Source organism: Urtica dioica, chromosome 2, assembly GCF_054948205.1.
Source record: "Urtica dioica subsp. dioica isolate 48M chromosome 2, U.dioica_male_clone48M_v1_H2, whole genome shotgun sequence".
NCBI lineage: Eukaryota > Viridiplantae > Streptophyta > Magnoliopsida > Rosales > Urticaceae > Urtica > Urtica dioica.
In genome coordinates, this window is record NC_142757.1 from 50403114 (window position 1) to 50420066 (window position 16953).

At 35.4% G+C, this 16953-nt stretch overlaps 1 protein-coding gene across 1 annotated transcript; it reads left to right on the forward strand.

The window, feature by feature from the left end:
• The first annotated feature begins 1156 nt into the window (after window positions 1-1156).
• Window positions 1157-13137, forward strand: LOC149405346 (uncharacterized). Its single transcript, XM_089607816.1, has 5 exons — window positions 1157-1188; window positions 12130-12427; window positions 12512-12604; window positions 12681-12785; window positions 13018-13137. The coding sequence occupies exons 1-5, from the start codon at window positions 1157-1159 to the stop codon at window positions 13135-13137; spliced, it is 648 nt and encodes a 215-aa protein (XP_089463942.1).
• The last annotated feature ends 3816 nt before the right edge of the window (window positions 13138-16953 follow it).

The following is a 16953-nucleotide window of genomic DNA, read 5'->3' on the forward strand; positions in this document are numbered from 1 at the left end:
AGCCACTTAAACTATAAGAATTGTAAATTAGTCAACCTTTGGTAAATACTTTGTAAATAGCCAACTTGGCAACCTATTAACTACTTTTTTTTTACATGTTTGACTGGATTAAATAAGTCTTTTATTAATATGTTAATAAGTTAGCTTGACTATTTACAAGAAATTAACGAAAGGTAGGTTATATCTCAATTCACTATAACCGTGTGGCTATATAACTTAATAACCCTATAATTAAAAGTTTAACTAGTAAGTTGGTATGTAATAATCAAGATCTTATGCTTTAGTTTGAAATGATCAAATAGATAAAACACAGAAAATAAATTGATGGAAACCCGTCATTGACTTTTTTTCCTAGAAAATAGTTATATAACCAAGTGCATCATATATTTCATTTTTACTAATGTAATCATAAAGGAGAATGTAAACATACATTAAACCAATTAAAAAAATTGGTTTTCGTAGAGCACAAATAAGTTATTTTATAATAATAAATAGAAGAAAAGGTTTGAAATAGCTTAAAGAGCACTCTCAATTAAAATTATAATTTAATTATTTAAATATTAAAAATATATTCTAATAATTCATGTCTAGCTCTCTTTTTGGTATCACAAATGCGTGCTGTCTTAATTGAACTATTTTCGTAATTATATAACCTATTTAATATAAGTTGTATAAATGAGTTATATGACTAGCTCTCCCTCTCAAAAATAACATTAATATTTTTTAAAGTTAGTTTTTGGAGATTCTTCACATGTAAAATAGAAAACAATTACAAACGGAGCAAAGTTAAGCGAAGGATAAAAATGAGATCTGATTTCTAGGGTTTGGAATTTGGGATAATTTAGATAAGATAGAACCTACATCTTTCTTGATCGAATCTTATTCTAAGTGCATCCCATATTAAATAGAATTTTGCTCATAGGCCAAGACACTGAGAATCGAGAGCAAGAAACAAGATATTCTAAAGAACTTATCGTGTATACCGTTTTACTCTATGCCCATTAAGGACACACCATTGAGGCAATACATAAAATTGTATAATTGACAAGTAAATTAAGCCGACACTTGCAAAATGAATCCACACTAGCTAAGAATTTATAGCTCGACTTGTGTAGCTTACAAGCTCATTTAAAGTGTACATATAACTTGAAATATAATGATTCTTGAAAAGTTGTCGAACGTTGATAGGTGTGTTTATTACGCGTAAAACTCATATTTTTCGAACTAAAAACTAACGAGTCCTCAAGTGTTTTTGATAGTTTCTGTGTGTTTATGAGTGATTTTCAGGTTTAAGAGGTCAATTGGGTCTTGAGGAGGTTATTAGCACATCATGTGACGATTCCGAACAATTTCAAGGAGATTCATACACATTTGGACAACTTGGAGCGAAACAAGGAACGACGTCCTCTTCTGCAGGATTTTGGGATTTTTGAATGACGATTTTGGATGATCCACTTCCATAACTTGATAGATCTCTCTCTTAGCTTTCCAACGCATGTTTATTTGCAGCGAGTAGGAAGCGCACGACGCGCGGAAAAAAGCGCGCGCCGCGCGGATGAAAATTTCGCCGTTTTCGCCTCTAGAGTCGTACGTGCGGACCGCGCGAAGCCAAAAAAATGGACTGCGCGCTGCGCAAACAAAAGGGCGCTCCGCGCGGTCCCAAAATCAGCATTTTCCAATGTTGAGTTTCTGAGCGGATTTTGGCCATTGGATCAAAATGAAAGGTCCATATGGCTTCGAAAATAACCTCATTCAGCCTTAAAAACACAAATACAATGAGATTAAGGCATGCAAGGCTTGGGAGATCTCATCCCATCTCATTCTTGAGAGAGTTTTTGTTTTCATTTTTTTTAGAATTTCTCTTGGTTTTACTTTGGAGAAGAAGGATGTCGGAGTACCATCTCACCAGAATTCGTCCAGCCACCACCACCATAGTTTTATCCTCTTCCTCTATCTCTTTCTCTTGAACTCCATTTATTTATAAAGATTATGTTGGTTTCATTGTTCTTGGTTTATGTTTGCTTTGTTCTTCGTATCACCATGAACTAAGCCTCCATAGGGCTATGGTGTAGCGAGTTCTTGACGATTATGGATTCCTAATGCTAGATTGATTTTATTGTTGTTGCTTAGTTCAAATCCATGCTTAATGCCTTGTATGAGATTAGCTACCTTATGCATGTTTTATGTTCAATTCTAATGCTTGAGAAAGATTAGGTTGTTGTGCTTTTGTTTTGTATTACTAAAATACATTCCTAGGCTAGAGATAGCTAGGCTGTTTTAGACTCGTGTGTGTACTCTTGTTGTGAATGCTTGCCGTGCTTTTTAGGATTTGAGATCGAGAGATAAAACTCCGGCATTGGGTTTAGGTTGCTAGATACTCGAGAGAGATTTAGTGATACGATTAGCGTGAGTACGAGTAGTAATATATGAACAACAATAATCGTGCGTAATTTTCGTGAATCCGAACCATAGATTGAACTCGTGAAACCATAGTCTTCCATCTTCATAATCGTAAAACCGTTCTTTAGTTTTGTTATTTATTTTATTTACTTGAAAGATAATTTTGTGACAAACCTTCTATCATTATTTCTGGGTTCTCATTCAAACTTGTGAATCTTGAATCTTCAATTTACCTAGTCCTCGTGGGATCGACTCGTTCTTACGATTTATTACTATTGCGACCACGTGCACTTGCGTGTGCGAGAAAATTCGCAACAAACGTAACACACGTGATTTTTCACTTATTAAGGTTCGGCCACACTAAATAAAGTCATCATGTGTCAATTTGTTTATGTTCTATATGGGATTATTGATAATTCTACGTCGTTAAATATCACATACAAGGATTTCTGATTTAAGATATGCTCATTTATTTTGAAAGGGAGTGAACGTTCAGTCATTAAAATTGTTACTCATATAGTCCCGAGGACTATCGAAGCTACTCGGATGGTCCGAGAACAGAAAAATACAGCAATAAGTCCGAGTCAAATAGGTCCGAGGACTAATGAAGGTTAAAGAACGACCCGTTCATATCAAGAATGAACTCTACTAAGCAGAACTTCGAAGAGAAGAGAAGTTGATAGGTCAAAGACTAGTCAAATCAAAACAAACACGTGTAAAATTAAAAGTAAAACGTTCACCTCAGCGGTTAAGTCAAACTTATGAAGGACAACCTCCCACTACGTACGTGGTAGGAGTAGTCACGCAATAACCGTCCGAAACGTGGGATTGATCACCCCACGTCTTAAATCCTAACATGGCTATAAATAGAAGAGAAAAACGTTGAAGAGGAGACGTCACTTTTTCACACACAAAACACCTATCGTTTAGCACCCTCATTTACTTACTCTTTTTACTATATTAGTCTGTATTTAGAGAAAATCTTGCTTACACACTCAGAGTTCTCGGGACTGCGTACTCAAAACTAAGTGCTTTTCGTAAGACATTTTTTGTACTAATTTTATCTGTAAAATATATATATATATATATATATATATATATATATATATATAACTTTTCGTTTTATAGTTTTATTAATGTAATGTAAAAATGGTTTGTTTATATTAAAATAAAAGCTATATTATTCACTTGAGAAATAATAGCCAGCTGGTTACAAGTACTTAATAATAAGAATGACATAACATGTGCGACATCAGCTATGTGCTTCAAGCCTACATTTCTAGAATACGTTATCAGCTAATTCTAATTTATTTCAATCTAATTTAATATTATGGAATGTTGTGCGCGTGTTATTGAATATTTATGATAATAGATTAATCTTCTCAAATGTATTGAACAAGTCTCTACTCTCCACCACGGGGTTCCCATTTTACTCGGTATTTAATTACCGACCGAATTTAGTTGCTAACTCGAAAGTTTAATATGTGTTGGTATTCAACGGGATTACAACTGCAACCAGTTGGTCCCTGACAGCTATTTAGGAAATCGTATTGCAATTTCCTAGCTGCATAATTATCATTTGCATATAACTTTAAGTTAAAGATGCACTACCGCAAAATTGTTTATCAGTTACGGTTTATTTATTTTTTCTTTCTATTTATTAAACTACAGTATAAATCATTATTGTAGTCTATTAAATTAGAATACGATCATCAAATTTATGAGATTTACTAAATCGCATTCAAATTTAAAACTCTAATGGGTAGCTTTACATCCCTACACTCAATATAAAAAAAGTAGTGATTTTTTTTAAATCAACTAAAATTTCACTAAATATTAAAAAAAGAGGAAAATTTCTCCCATCTATTTCAATTTGGCGGTAGGATTTCCAAAAATTTTGATTGACTAAGTATAGACCTTTTTAAAAAAAAAAAAAAAAATCTATTATTAATCATATTATTTTAGATTAATTACATACTCTATCGAAAGATGGATTAATGAGTTTATCATCTATAAAAAGAGCTTAAGTTGTTAAAACATATGGGCTAACATGTTGGCCTCCCTGTATGACAACTTTACTCCTGAAAATTTGATAATAAACTAGCTTCATCCGACTAAATGGAACCAACTTATTTTTAAAATAGAGTGTTTCTCTATAATTTGAACCATCGTCTTAGCATCCGACTCCACAAAGTGGATAGGAAAAACACAACCAAAACCCAAAATAAACTGGGACGAAGAGCGAGAGCTTCAACTTCTTTGATCGTGAATTAGCTTGGAAGACTTTAAGCCAAAGCAAGCCATTACCAAACCAGAAGAGTCGCAAAGGAAGTCTCTGACACCAATGCAATTTGAAGAATTTGAAAATGATGCATCGAAATAAGCATGTAGTGGTCGCAACGCAAATGCATCTACCTAACTTGGGAGCGATTCTGTCTGGGTTCAAGACCACTCGCCAAACTATGAGTAGATGACAGTTTGAATTGGTAAGACTTAAACTGTCGAAGAAAAATATTGACGTCCATGAGGTAATCTAGTATGTATTCTTAATAATTTTTCAAAAATTCTATTGTTCTTAGCATTTCAAACGAGATAATCAATATTTTTTGAAATATATGTTATAAAAGACAATAAAAAAATAAAATTCAAATAAGATAAAAATCTAAAAACTAACAACAATATAATTTTTAAGATGCCATCAATGACATGTCAAAAACACACTCAAAACCATCATCATTGCATATTTACAAAGTAAAATAAAGATCAAAATTTTATCGATAAAACACAATTTTAAAAGAAAGAAAAAAATACAGACAACATAAGAAAATTACAGTCTTATGATTTAAAAAAACCACAAAAAGAAAGAAATAAAAATATTAACAATCTGTTTGAAGGCAAAGAAGTGGACATGATGAATCCACCAAGGAGAACAAATAAATCTCTCATTAAGAGAGACTTTAACTCCAATGAAGACAAAAATTTCTATGTAAGAAGACAATAACTTTCTTTAAGGGAAAAAAAAAATTCATTACAACAATTAGTTAGATTTTTACAAGATTGGCGTAGTGCGATTATTTATTATAATTATTATTAATATTTTTTTTATAGATATATGATTGTTTTATTTGTGTTCACTATGTGTTTAAAAAAACATATACGACTGAAAACATAATGTGACATATTGAATGTGTTTAAAAATTCAAATATAAAGCTTTGATATAGGACTATCGGGGAAGAAAATATTTTTAATTTTTTAGCTGTTAAAAAATTCCAAAAGAAAATTTATTTTTTAATATAAAAATATTGAGAAATTAATTAAATTTGAAAAAATACATCACTGAGAATATAGCTGTTATTTTTAATAAAACGGGTTGAAGATAAGGAAAAGAAAAGCGGTTACATGAACGATATTATCGAAAAAGTGGAAATGAATTGAGCAGTTATTATGAATGATAACTGCCTGCTTATTTGAATCTCTAAAACGTTGTAGGTAGATTTGAAAATATAGGTCAATTTCATAGAAAATGTAAGCTAGTATAGGATTGGGAAATAAAAGAAAGTGCTTGAAATTATAAATAAACAACAAGTGAACATAATTAAAAAGGATGGTATAGTGGTACTTAGCATAACCTAATTGGTAATTCCACACCACTTTTAAAGTGGAGGTCGTGAGTTCAATCCTCGCTCGTAACATAGCTCATTTTGAATTCTCGTTGCATTTGTTCAACAAATTGTTCGACCAATTAACTTAACTAAGACCTCATCTGTTTCATGCTCAGTTTGAGGCAGTACATAAAATTGTAGTGACAAGTCAATTAAGCCGACACTTGCAAAATGAATCCACACTAGCTAAGGATTTATAGCTCCTTGTGTATCTTACAAGCTCATTTAAAGTGTAACATATAACTTGAAATAGAGCGACTCTTGGAAAGTTGTCGAATGTATAACATGTGAAATTTCGAAAATAGTCATTAAGATATTTACAAATTTCATAATTATGATGAAATTTCTTCTTTTATCATTCATGTTTTTGCATGGCTAATCAACAACGTACTTAAAGAATCTGGTGGGCTAAAAGATTTTCTTCACTCGGACCAACAATAGCTCAACAAATATCTAAACTACCTGACCAATACACAACATGCTGTTAGAAATATCATTTTTAGTTTAGATAAGACCAGATCAAGATCTTTCTTGATGGAATCTTATTCTAACAGCGACTCATAAACCCTCTCGTTAATAGTCATAGTCGAATAAGACAATGCGATTTGTGAGCAAAAAAGAAAATTATTAGAAGATTGTGTGTATCATTTTTGTTAGAGTATCAGCTGAGTCAGCAGTTGCTTAGTCATTAAGTAACAGGCAAACAAAATTCTGTTACGCCTAGTTAGTTAGAAGGCTAAAACTGTATTATGTATTTAATTGTACTGTACGACTCAATCAATCAATGAAAGTCAATCAGAAGAGGAATTTCCAAACACTCTCATCTCCAATATCTTATTGTTTTACTCTATATTCATCAAGCTCATCATTTGTTGAAGGTGAAGCTAGCAAATTGGAAGAGTTCGTGATATTTTCCTTATTGAATTTTTATCACGCTATACAACGACAGGGCATGTCAATTTTTTTAGGTTTTATATTTGTTTGTGATTATTAATTTATACTTATTTGCTTATTATTTAGCATATACAACATTTCCAAAGATATCTAATTTCATTTATGTTTGAATTATCTCTTGAAAGAGAGTGAAAGTTCGGTCATTAACAAAATGGTTGAAGTTTAATTCTTCATGGTTTTGCTGCAATATTTCATTAATGTAACCAATAATTATTTATAATAATATAAAATTCACCAAATGAACCCGAAAACCCCTATGATATTATTATTTGATTAATAAATAATAGCGAACAAGTATTTACTAATAAGAATGATATATCAAGTGTGACATTTGCTTTGTTCTTCGAGTTTTTTATTCTATAAAAAGTTAGAAGAAAGATCTAATGTAATATGATATAATGATGTGCGCGTGTTATTGAATATTTACCATACCGAAGGGGCCTCTTAGTCTTTAACTTCATATATATATATATATACCCTGTGTTTTAGTGAAATGTCGAGTTTAACCATCGGTTTTCAAAAATGTCGAGTTCATACCCTCTGTTTAACTAAAATAACGAAATTATACCATTTGTTTAACTAAAATGACGAAATTATACCCTGAAATGAATAACGGCGTCACAAATCTCCCTTTCATTGATATTAACTCTTATATAAGAAAAACCGAATCAAATCTAAATCAGTACCCTAACTTCCAAATTCTCAATTTTGATATAAAAATAGTCTTGAATTGAAATTAAATAATAAAACTCATACCTCCTAAGAAATGAATTCATTCCGTGTTCGAATTGTAACTTTAAATCTTGGATTCTCTGTACGAATATGCGATTTTGATGACTATCAACTATCAATGTTTACCCATTTGCCTCTTTCTGTGTTCTTCGCGATTAAGAGACTGTTGTTTATTTTTTAGTTTTTAAATAAATTACATATATGACACGAATGAATAAAGATAATTGGTGTTTATATATAAATATTATAGTCAACGTCAATGAAAAGTCAATAAAAATAATATTCGTGACACTGTTGTCTATTTCATAGTATAATTTCGTCATTTTAATTCAACAGAGGGTGTAATTTCGTCATTTTAGTTAAACAGATGGTATGAACTCGACATTTTTGAAAACCGATGGTTAAACTCGACATTTCACTAAAACACATGGTATAAATGTGTTATATTCCCATATATAAAATACAGGGGGCGGAGCTGGGTAGGACCTAAAGGAGTACAATGCCCTCTCTCAACTTTTGAAAATTGTAATTTTTACCCTATAATTTTTATACAAATTTATAATTTTAGCTCAAATTTACTATAATTTTTATACAATTTTATAATTTTAGCTCAAATTTATAAAATGTTTTTAAATTTGCCTCTCCAGAATTTTTTTTTAAATTTGCCCCTCTTGTTTTTTTTTTGTTCAAATTTTAATTTTTTTTTTTTTAAATTTATATATGATCGAATTGGTATTATGACCCCTTGTTTTACTTGGTCTTTAATTAACGACCGATTATGTAACTACATATACTGGAAAGTTTATTATGTGATAATATTCAACGGGTTGCAATGTTAACTAGTTTGTCTTTGACAGCTATTTAGGAACTCGTATAGCAATTTCCTAGCTTCCTTGCTACCATTATTTATTTTCCTTTCTACTACTTCAAGTATTTAAGAAATAATGAAAATATGAATTCCATCATAGTATCGTAAAAAAAAAAAAAAAAAAAAAAAAAAATCGATCATGGACAACGTCATGTAGTTCGCATCAGATTTAATGAATTTGAAAAGTACGGAGTTTGAAAAGTGCAAGACTTAGACTCTGCTTGTTTCTTCATTTGAAAACTATTTTTGACTTTTCTAACTTGAACAGTTTTTTGAAAAAACTGAATTGACTGTTTGTTTGATCATTCTTAGAATACAACTCAAAAGTTTTCAAACTGTTTTATATTTTAATGAAGAAAATCATAAAACAGTTTTTAGGTGTTTTCTAATTTTTTCACTCAACTTTTTTTTTTTTCCTTTTTTTTAATATAACCTCTTGACATTTTCTTCTCTCCTATCAACATCATTTCATTTTCCTCAATTTTGATTATCGAATTTGTTTTCGTTCCCTGGAAAACTTAAGTTTTACAATTATGGCAAATTTTAAACAATCGAAACTCCATTTTACAAACTATTAATTAGTCATGATCCTCTCGTCGAGCACATGAGTTTTCACTAATTTTAGTCAACATTAGGTATCAAAATTTGATATTTGTTGTATTGACTACCACTACAAGAAATACCACATTTAGCGACGAAACTATTAGCGACGACTTAATCGTCGCTAATAAATCGTCGCTAATCACCCTTTTAGCGACGATATTATCGTCGCTAATCCCCCTTTTAGCGACGATATTATCGTCGCTAATTTTTTGGGGCGAAAAATATTAAAGTCTGGCGGCAAAGATAATTAGCGACGAATTTATCGTCGCTAATTCTTTTTTGTCGTCGCTAAGTTCGCGGGAATATAATTAGCGACGATTTTATCGTCGCTAATTATTTGTGAATTCATTTAGCGACGATATTATCGTCGCTAATAATGTAGAATTAATTTCGACTTCTAACGAGGGAAAAGTCCCTCCAATTTAATTAAAACGAAAACATTTAGCGACGATATTCTCGTCGCTAAATAGTTTTTTATCGTCGCTATACAATTAGCGACGAAATAATCGTCGCTAAATGTTTCGAATTTTGACGAATTTTAAAAAGGGAAAAATCCCTCCCATTAAATTAAAACATAATGATTTAGCGACGATAGCGACGAACAAATCGTCACTAAATGTCTGGCGATTTAAGTTTTTTTAGCGACGAAATGAAATCATTTAGCGACGAAAAAATCGTCGGTAAATGTCTTTAAATACCAGATCGCGACCCAGCTTCCCCATTCGCTCCCAAACCCTAAAATTTACATTTTTCTCTCTGCTTTCTCCTCCTCAGCCGTGTGTCTCGTCCGCCGTGTGCCGCCGACGCTCCTCCGTCGTGTGCCTCCCCGGTAAGTCTCTCTCTCCTCACTACTTCTCTCTCTCTCTCTCCTCACATCTCTCTCCTAAAGTCTCTCTCCTGTCTGCAGCTCCTCCGCCGCTCCGCCGCCGACGCCGTCGCCGCTCCACCACCGACGCCGTCCTCGTCCACGTCCGCCCCGGTCCGACAGCTCTTCCCCTCCCCGCTTCCCGCGCGCGCGCCAAATCTACACGGTAAGTTTTTTTTTATTTTATAAGTTTATATATATATATATATATATATATATATATATTAGTTATAGAATGAATTAATTAGTTAATATATATATATATAAATATATATATATTAGTTAATATATATATATATTAGTTAATATATATTAACTTTATAGAACTTAATTAGTTATAAAGGTAAATGAATTAATTAGTTATATTTACATAATTTAGTATAAATATTTATATTTATAGAATGAGTTATATATTTGTTATAAATTTTATAAATATTTAAATTAGTTTTGTTTACACAAATATTTAAATTCGTTATAAATTTTAATATTAGGTATAAATATTAAAATTAGTTATAAATATTTATATTAGGTAAAATTATGTAAAAACATGTAAAAACAATTAGTTAGTTTATGTAAATTAAATGGAATTGTATTTAATTCTTGTTAGAAATGATTAAAAATGTGAAATTAATTAGTTGATATGGATTATGAATTTTAATAATCGAACCACTAAGGTTGGAGTTATTGTTAGTTTTAGGATGTTTCTATGCAGGTTTTAAAATTAAAGGCTTGATGCCGGATTGTTAAGTTTATAGGGGAGGTTCTGCCGAAATTTCGGTAGGATCGATCGTGAAATTATAAAATAAAATCCGAAAACTACTAAATTTTGAAATGTTCAATCTATAGGTAAAATGAGTTATCCAAATAGGAATTGGATAATCGAGGACCAACGTTTAAGCGTTGAGTTTGCGGCTGGCATGACAGAGTTCATGGCAATGGCCCGAAAACACGTAAATGTCGAAGGACGAGTTAAGTGTCCATGCAAGAGGTGTAACAACGTGTTGATGCAAAAAAATCCGGATATAGAGAATCATCTCTTTATCTGAGGATTTAAGAGGAATTACACGAGGTGGAACTTTCACGGGGAGGAAGAAGATGACGTAATGCAGTATCAGACGGATTACAGAGGAGGAGGGATGTTTGATGTTGTACACGATATCTTAGATCACAACGACGTAGACGGTGACGATGACAGTATTGACCCGAATGCAGAATACCAGAGTGGACAGTTCGATGACCTTTTCAGCGACCTGAACACAGAATTATGGCCGGGTTGTACGGTCATAATTCTTGGTCAATCTTCGTCTTCAGTTCAGGCGAAACAAGTTTTTTACTTGGAAGATAACTTGAATGGTCTTGATTGGCGAATCGTCGAAGAGTGTAATCATCGAAATGTGTGGGATCTTCCTGATATTGACCTCATTCTTGGTCAATCTTCGTCTTCAGTTCAGTTGTCAGTAGAACCGTCAGATTTAGATTCACTGTCGACGCGTCATCAGTCTGCGATACTAGAGCCCGTGAGCAACGACGCAGTGAACTTGTTGAAAAATATTGAAGAAGAAGAGTTTATCGATGACGAAGAAACTGAGGACGAAGATTTGATAGAAGAAGATGATTTGTCAGACGACGATGATTGATAGTATATAACGTTTTTTATTTACTTACTAAATTAACTGATTTAAATCATTACGAATGCATAACTAAATAAATTTTGTTTTGAATTTCAGATGGCTGCGGCTACATGAGCTGGAGGCAGCGGAGGCGGGGATGACTTCTTAGCCCGTCTCCCGAATTATTGCGAGTCGGCGCCCGTACGTGATGGCGTCGAAGAAGAAGACGAGGATATCGAACCGGCCGTGCGTGGGCCGACGGTCGGGCTTCGATCTGAGCGTGCACGGCGCCCCGGGGTGAAGGAAGTCGTTATTTATAACGAGGAGTTTCAGTCGTTCTTGCAGCCAGAGCGCGAGATGGATCCGGATCTCGTGACGTTCGCGAACACGCTCGGGTTGGTCGTCCGAGACAAGATCTCGCCTACGGTCCCAAGGTGGACGAATGCGAACGTGGGGCCAGCGAAGGAGGCCGAGATCCGAGCAGCGATTCGAGACAAGTACGACATTCGAGTCGATGGTGATGCAACCGGGAAGAAGAAGGCGATTGTCGATGCGGCAATCATTCGAGACGCGAAGACTCGTCTTCGCGATTGGAGGCATACCTTGCGGTCATGGTTCGACATCGACTGCAAGAGCAGCGTACAGGTGGCGCGGTCGCTGAAACCGAGGACCGTTAAGCTCGACACCGAATGGGAGACGCTGATACAACGATATACGAGCGATGAGTTTAAGGTAATCAAATCATTTACGTTACATATGTGTTTACCCTTTTATTAAACGATTTGTTATTTACGTGTACGTTTACTTATATTACAGGCCATACAAGCGAAGAACAAGGCGAATCGCGCGAAGAAGAAGACGAAGACTCGACAGGGGACGATTGGGTTCTCGACCCACCGCATGAAGAACGTAAGTTTTATGTTTATATGATACATCAAATCGTTAAAATTATCTAACACTTGAAGTTTTGTTTACATGCATGCAGAAGAGCGCCGAGACAGGCGCTTTCGAGAGCTTGTTTGCGAACTACAAGCGCCAACATCAGTCCGACAAGTCCGAATGGCTGACTCCTGAAGCTTCCGCACGTTATGTAAGTTTACATTTATTTTTCTTATTTTTCGATTAATATATACTAACTAGTTAATTATATCAGGATCGACTGGTCGATAGGTTCAACACGTTGCGAGCGGAGGCTGAGCAACAAGGAGCGGACGTTGATATTTCCGTCCTAGAGCAGCTCGCTCGACTTAGCTCGCAGCACGCTCAACTCCTTAGCTCGCCTAGCTCGCTCAATAAACTGAAACTTGCTGATGAAGCTTTAGCCGTCAGATGAGGATCTCTTGATGATTTCAAACACCTCCACTTGTATGCTACTTAATACAACAATTCTCCACCTGATTGAACATCATCTCTCATCATTTAGTGGAAAAACCCCGTCTTGATCTACTCCTCAAAACCACAGCTTCCAATATTGACCAGCCTCAAGCAATGACTGAATTTGTTGCTTGGCAGTGGCTTTGTCATCATGTCAGCTGGGTTGTCTTCAGTAGAAACCTTCTCGATCTTCACCTCTCCCTTGCTCACAATGTCTCTGACAAAATGCAGCTTCACATCAATGTGTTTGGACCGCTCATGAAACACCTGATGTTTAGCCAAATGAAGAGCACTTTGACTGTCACTGTGAATGATCACTTGAGGCTGCTTGAAACCTAGTTCTGATATGATTCCCTTCATCCATAATGCTTCCTTTACAGCTTCAGTGATTGTCATGTATTCAGCTTCAGTAGTGGATAGAGCCACAACTGACTGAAGAGTTGATTTCCAACTTACAGCTCCACCACACACTGTGAAAACATATCCAGTTAATGACTTCCTTGTGTCAATGCTTCATGCATAATCAGAGTCAACAAATCCTTCCACCTGCACTTTGTTAGTATCACAACAACCATACATAACTCCATGTTTAAGAGTACCCTTCAGGTATCTCAGAACCCATTTGACAGCATTCCAGTGTTCCTTGCCAGGATTTGACATAAACCTGCTCACAAGACTAATAGCATAGGCAAGATCAGGTCTAGAACATATCATGGCAAACATGAGACTACCTACTGCACTTGCATATGGAATCCTGGCCATGTCCAAGATTTCTTCTTGTGACTGAGGACTTTGAGCACTTGACAGCTTGTAGTGTTGAGGTATAGGTGTTGTCACAGTCTTTGATAAAGACATCTCATATCTGTCTAAGACTTTTCCAAGATAGCTTTGCTGATAGACGCACAATTTCTTGTTTTTTCTGTCTCTAATTATCTCCATGCCAAGGATCTTCTTAGCTGGTCCCAAGTCCTTCATCTTGAACCTCTGATTGAGTTGTGCCTTTAACCTATTCAAATCAGACTTTTCCTTGCACACAAGTAACATGTCATCTACATAGAGGAGCAGATAAATAAAACCAGAAATTTTCAGATCCTTGAAATAAGCACACCAGTCATACTCACTTCTTTGATAGCCATGACTGATCATGAACTCATCAAATTTTAAGTACCATTGTCTTGGAGACTGTTTCAGACCATATAGGGACTTGTGCAGCAAGCACACCTTTTCACCTTTTGAGCCAACCTCAAAACCCTCAGGTTGCTGCATAAAAATATGTTCTTCCAGGTTTCCATACAAGAAAGCTGTCTTGACGTCCATTTGATCTAATTCCCAATCAAAATGTGCACACATAGCTAGTATAGTCCTGATAGATCTGTGTTTGACCACAGGGGAATAGATTTCATTGTAATCTATCCCTTCAGTCTGAGAGTACCCTTTTGCCACAAGTCTGGCTTTGAACCTTGGCTCTTCAACTCCTGGAATTCCATCTTTTAGCTTGAATATCCACCTGGATCCAATGATCTTGTGTCCTTCAGGCTTGTCAATGATAGACCATGTCTTGTTTTCCTTCAGAGAGTCGATTTCTTCAAGCATAGCAGATTTCCACTGTTTGCAGTGACTTGACTTGCACGCTTCTGTGTAGGTCCTTGGTTCTTCTTCCAAGAGAGTTGATCCTGTCATAAAGGCATAGGCAGTGAGATCATATCCAAAACGTTGAGTAGGTTTAGGAACTCTCCTGTTTCTATCTCTGACAAGGTTGTAATCAGAAATGTTCTCTGAACCCTGTGTCTGGGCCTCTACTTCTTGACGTGGGGAGCAAGCTTCTGCAGGTTCCTCAGTGTCTTCAACCACTCCACCTGGTTCAGTATCCTCTTGTGGTGCTTGTCCTGTTGAAGTTTCACCAAGCTCCAGACTTGTGTGGTTTCAGGGGCCTCATTTTCAGATAGAGGCCAGATTTTGTCATCTGATTTCCTGTTTTGGAAATCACTTTCATTGAAAGTGACATCCCTGCTAATCATGCATCTTTTGTGACCTGGTTCTAAGCACCAGAGTTTATAGCCCTTGACACCATCTGGATATCCAATGAAGATGCATTTGAGGGCTCTTGGCTCTAGCTTTCCCTGCTTGATATTAACATAAGCTGTACAACCAAAAACCTTGAGTTTTGTGTAATCAGTTTTGTGATCAGACCACATCTGCATTGGAGTCTTTAAATCTATGGCTGTGGAAGGACATCTATTAATGAGATAGCATGCTGTTTTGACAGCTTCAGCCCAGAAAGATTGAGGCAACTTAGCATGGTTAAGCATACACCTTACTCTTTCCATTATGGTCCTGTTGAACCTCTCAGCTAAACCATTCTGCTGAGGTGTGTGCACAACTGTGTGATGTCTTTGAATACCTGTTTTTCTACAAAACTCATTGAAAACATCAGTACAGTATTCAAGACCATTGTCTGTTCTCAGCCTCTTAATTTGTTTACCAGTTTGGTTTTCAACCATGATTTTCCAATCTTTAAAGGTTTCAAAGGCATCACTCTTGTGTTTCAACAGATAAACCCATACAAGTCTAGAATAGTATCAATGAAAGACATGTAATACCTGTTACCACCATGTGATGTTACCTTTGCTGGTCCCCAGAGGTCTGAGTGTATGTAGTCTAGTATTGCTTCAGTTCTGTGCACAGCCTTGTTGAAACTGGCTCTTGAGGCCTTTCCATATATGCAATCCTCACAAAACTCCAGCTTTCCCAGTTTGCTTTGGCCAAAACATCCCTGTTTCTCCAGGACATTCATGCCCTTTTCACTGACATGACCAAGCCTTAGATGCCACAATCTTGAATTGTTTTCCCTGTCAACAGCATTTGCAGAACCAACCACAGTAGATCCAACCAGAAAATAAAGGCCATTTATCCTAGTGCCTTTCATAACCTTAACGGAATCCTTAGATAAAAACAAGTTTCCATTTTCAGAATGAAAATTGTAACCTTGTTCATCTAAAGTACCAAGGGAAATGAGATTCCTTTTCAATTCAGGAATAAATCTCACATTATCAAGAACTCTCTCAATACCATCGAACATTTTGATACGTATGTTACCTGTACCAATCACCTTGCATGCTTTGTTGTTGCCAAGTAGAACTGATCCTCCATGCTCAATCTTGAGATCTTCAAACCAGCTTTTGTTTGGTGACATGTGATAGGTACAACCGCTATCAAGAACCCAAGATTGTGAAGAATCTTGGTGAGATATGTTGAGGGCTTCAGCAGAATCATAGCCAGTTTCAGCAACTGTGGCATTAGCTTGTTTCTTTGGCTTGCTGAAGGTTTTGTCTTTATCAGGACAGTCTTTCTTCATGTGTCCTTCTTTGTGGCAGTGATAGCACTTGTAAGGAAATTCATTTTCTTCGCCATTCTTCTGATCCTTTCCCTCTGATGCTTTTTTCTTGGATTGATTCTTCGAATTCGACTTCAAGTTCTTCCTTGGTTTGCCTCTGATGTTGAGCCCTTCGCCAACAGGTTTCTTCTCAGACTTTGAGTCTAGTTCTTTCGATTTCAGCGCAGCTTGAACCTCTTCTAGGGTTAGCGATTCCCTGGCGTATTTCATTGCTTCAACAAAACTCGAGTAATTCTTTGGGAGCGCATTCAAGATCATAACTGCGTGATCTTCGTCGTCGATCTTCACATCAATGTTTTCCAGATCTATGAAGATCCGATTGAATTCATCGAGACTGTCGCTGGTTGGTTTGTCTTCTGCGATTTTGAAACCAAACAGTCTACCTTTGATGTGAATTCGATTGGATAGCGATTTGGTCATATAGAGGGATTCCAATTTCGACCAAATCCCAGCCGCAGTTTTTTCTTTCGAGACTTCCCTCATAACCTTA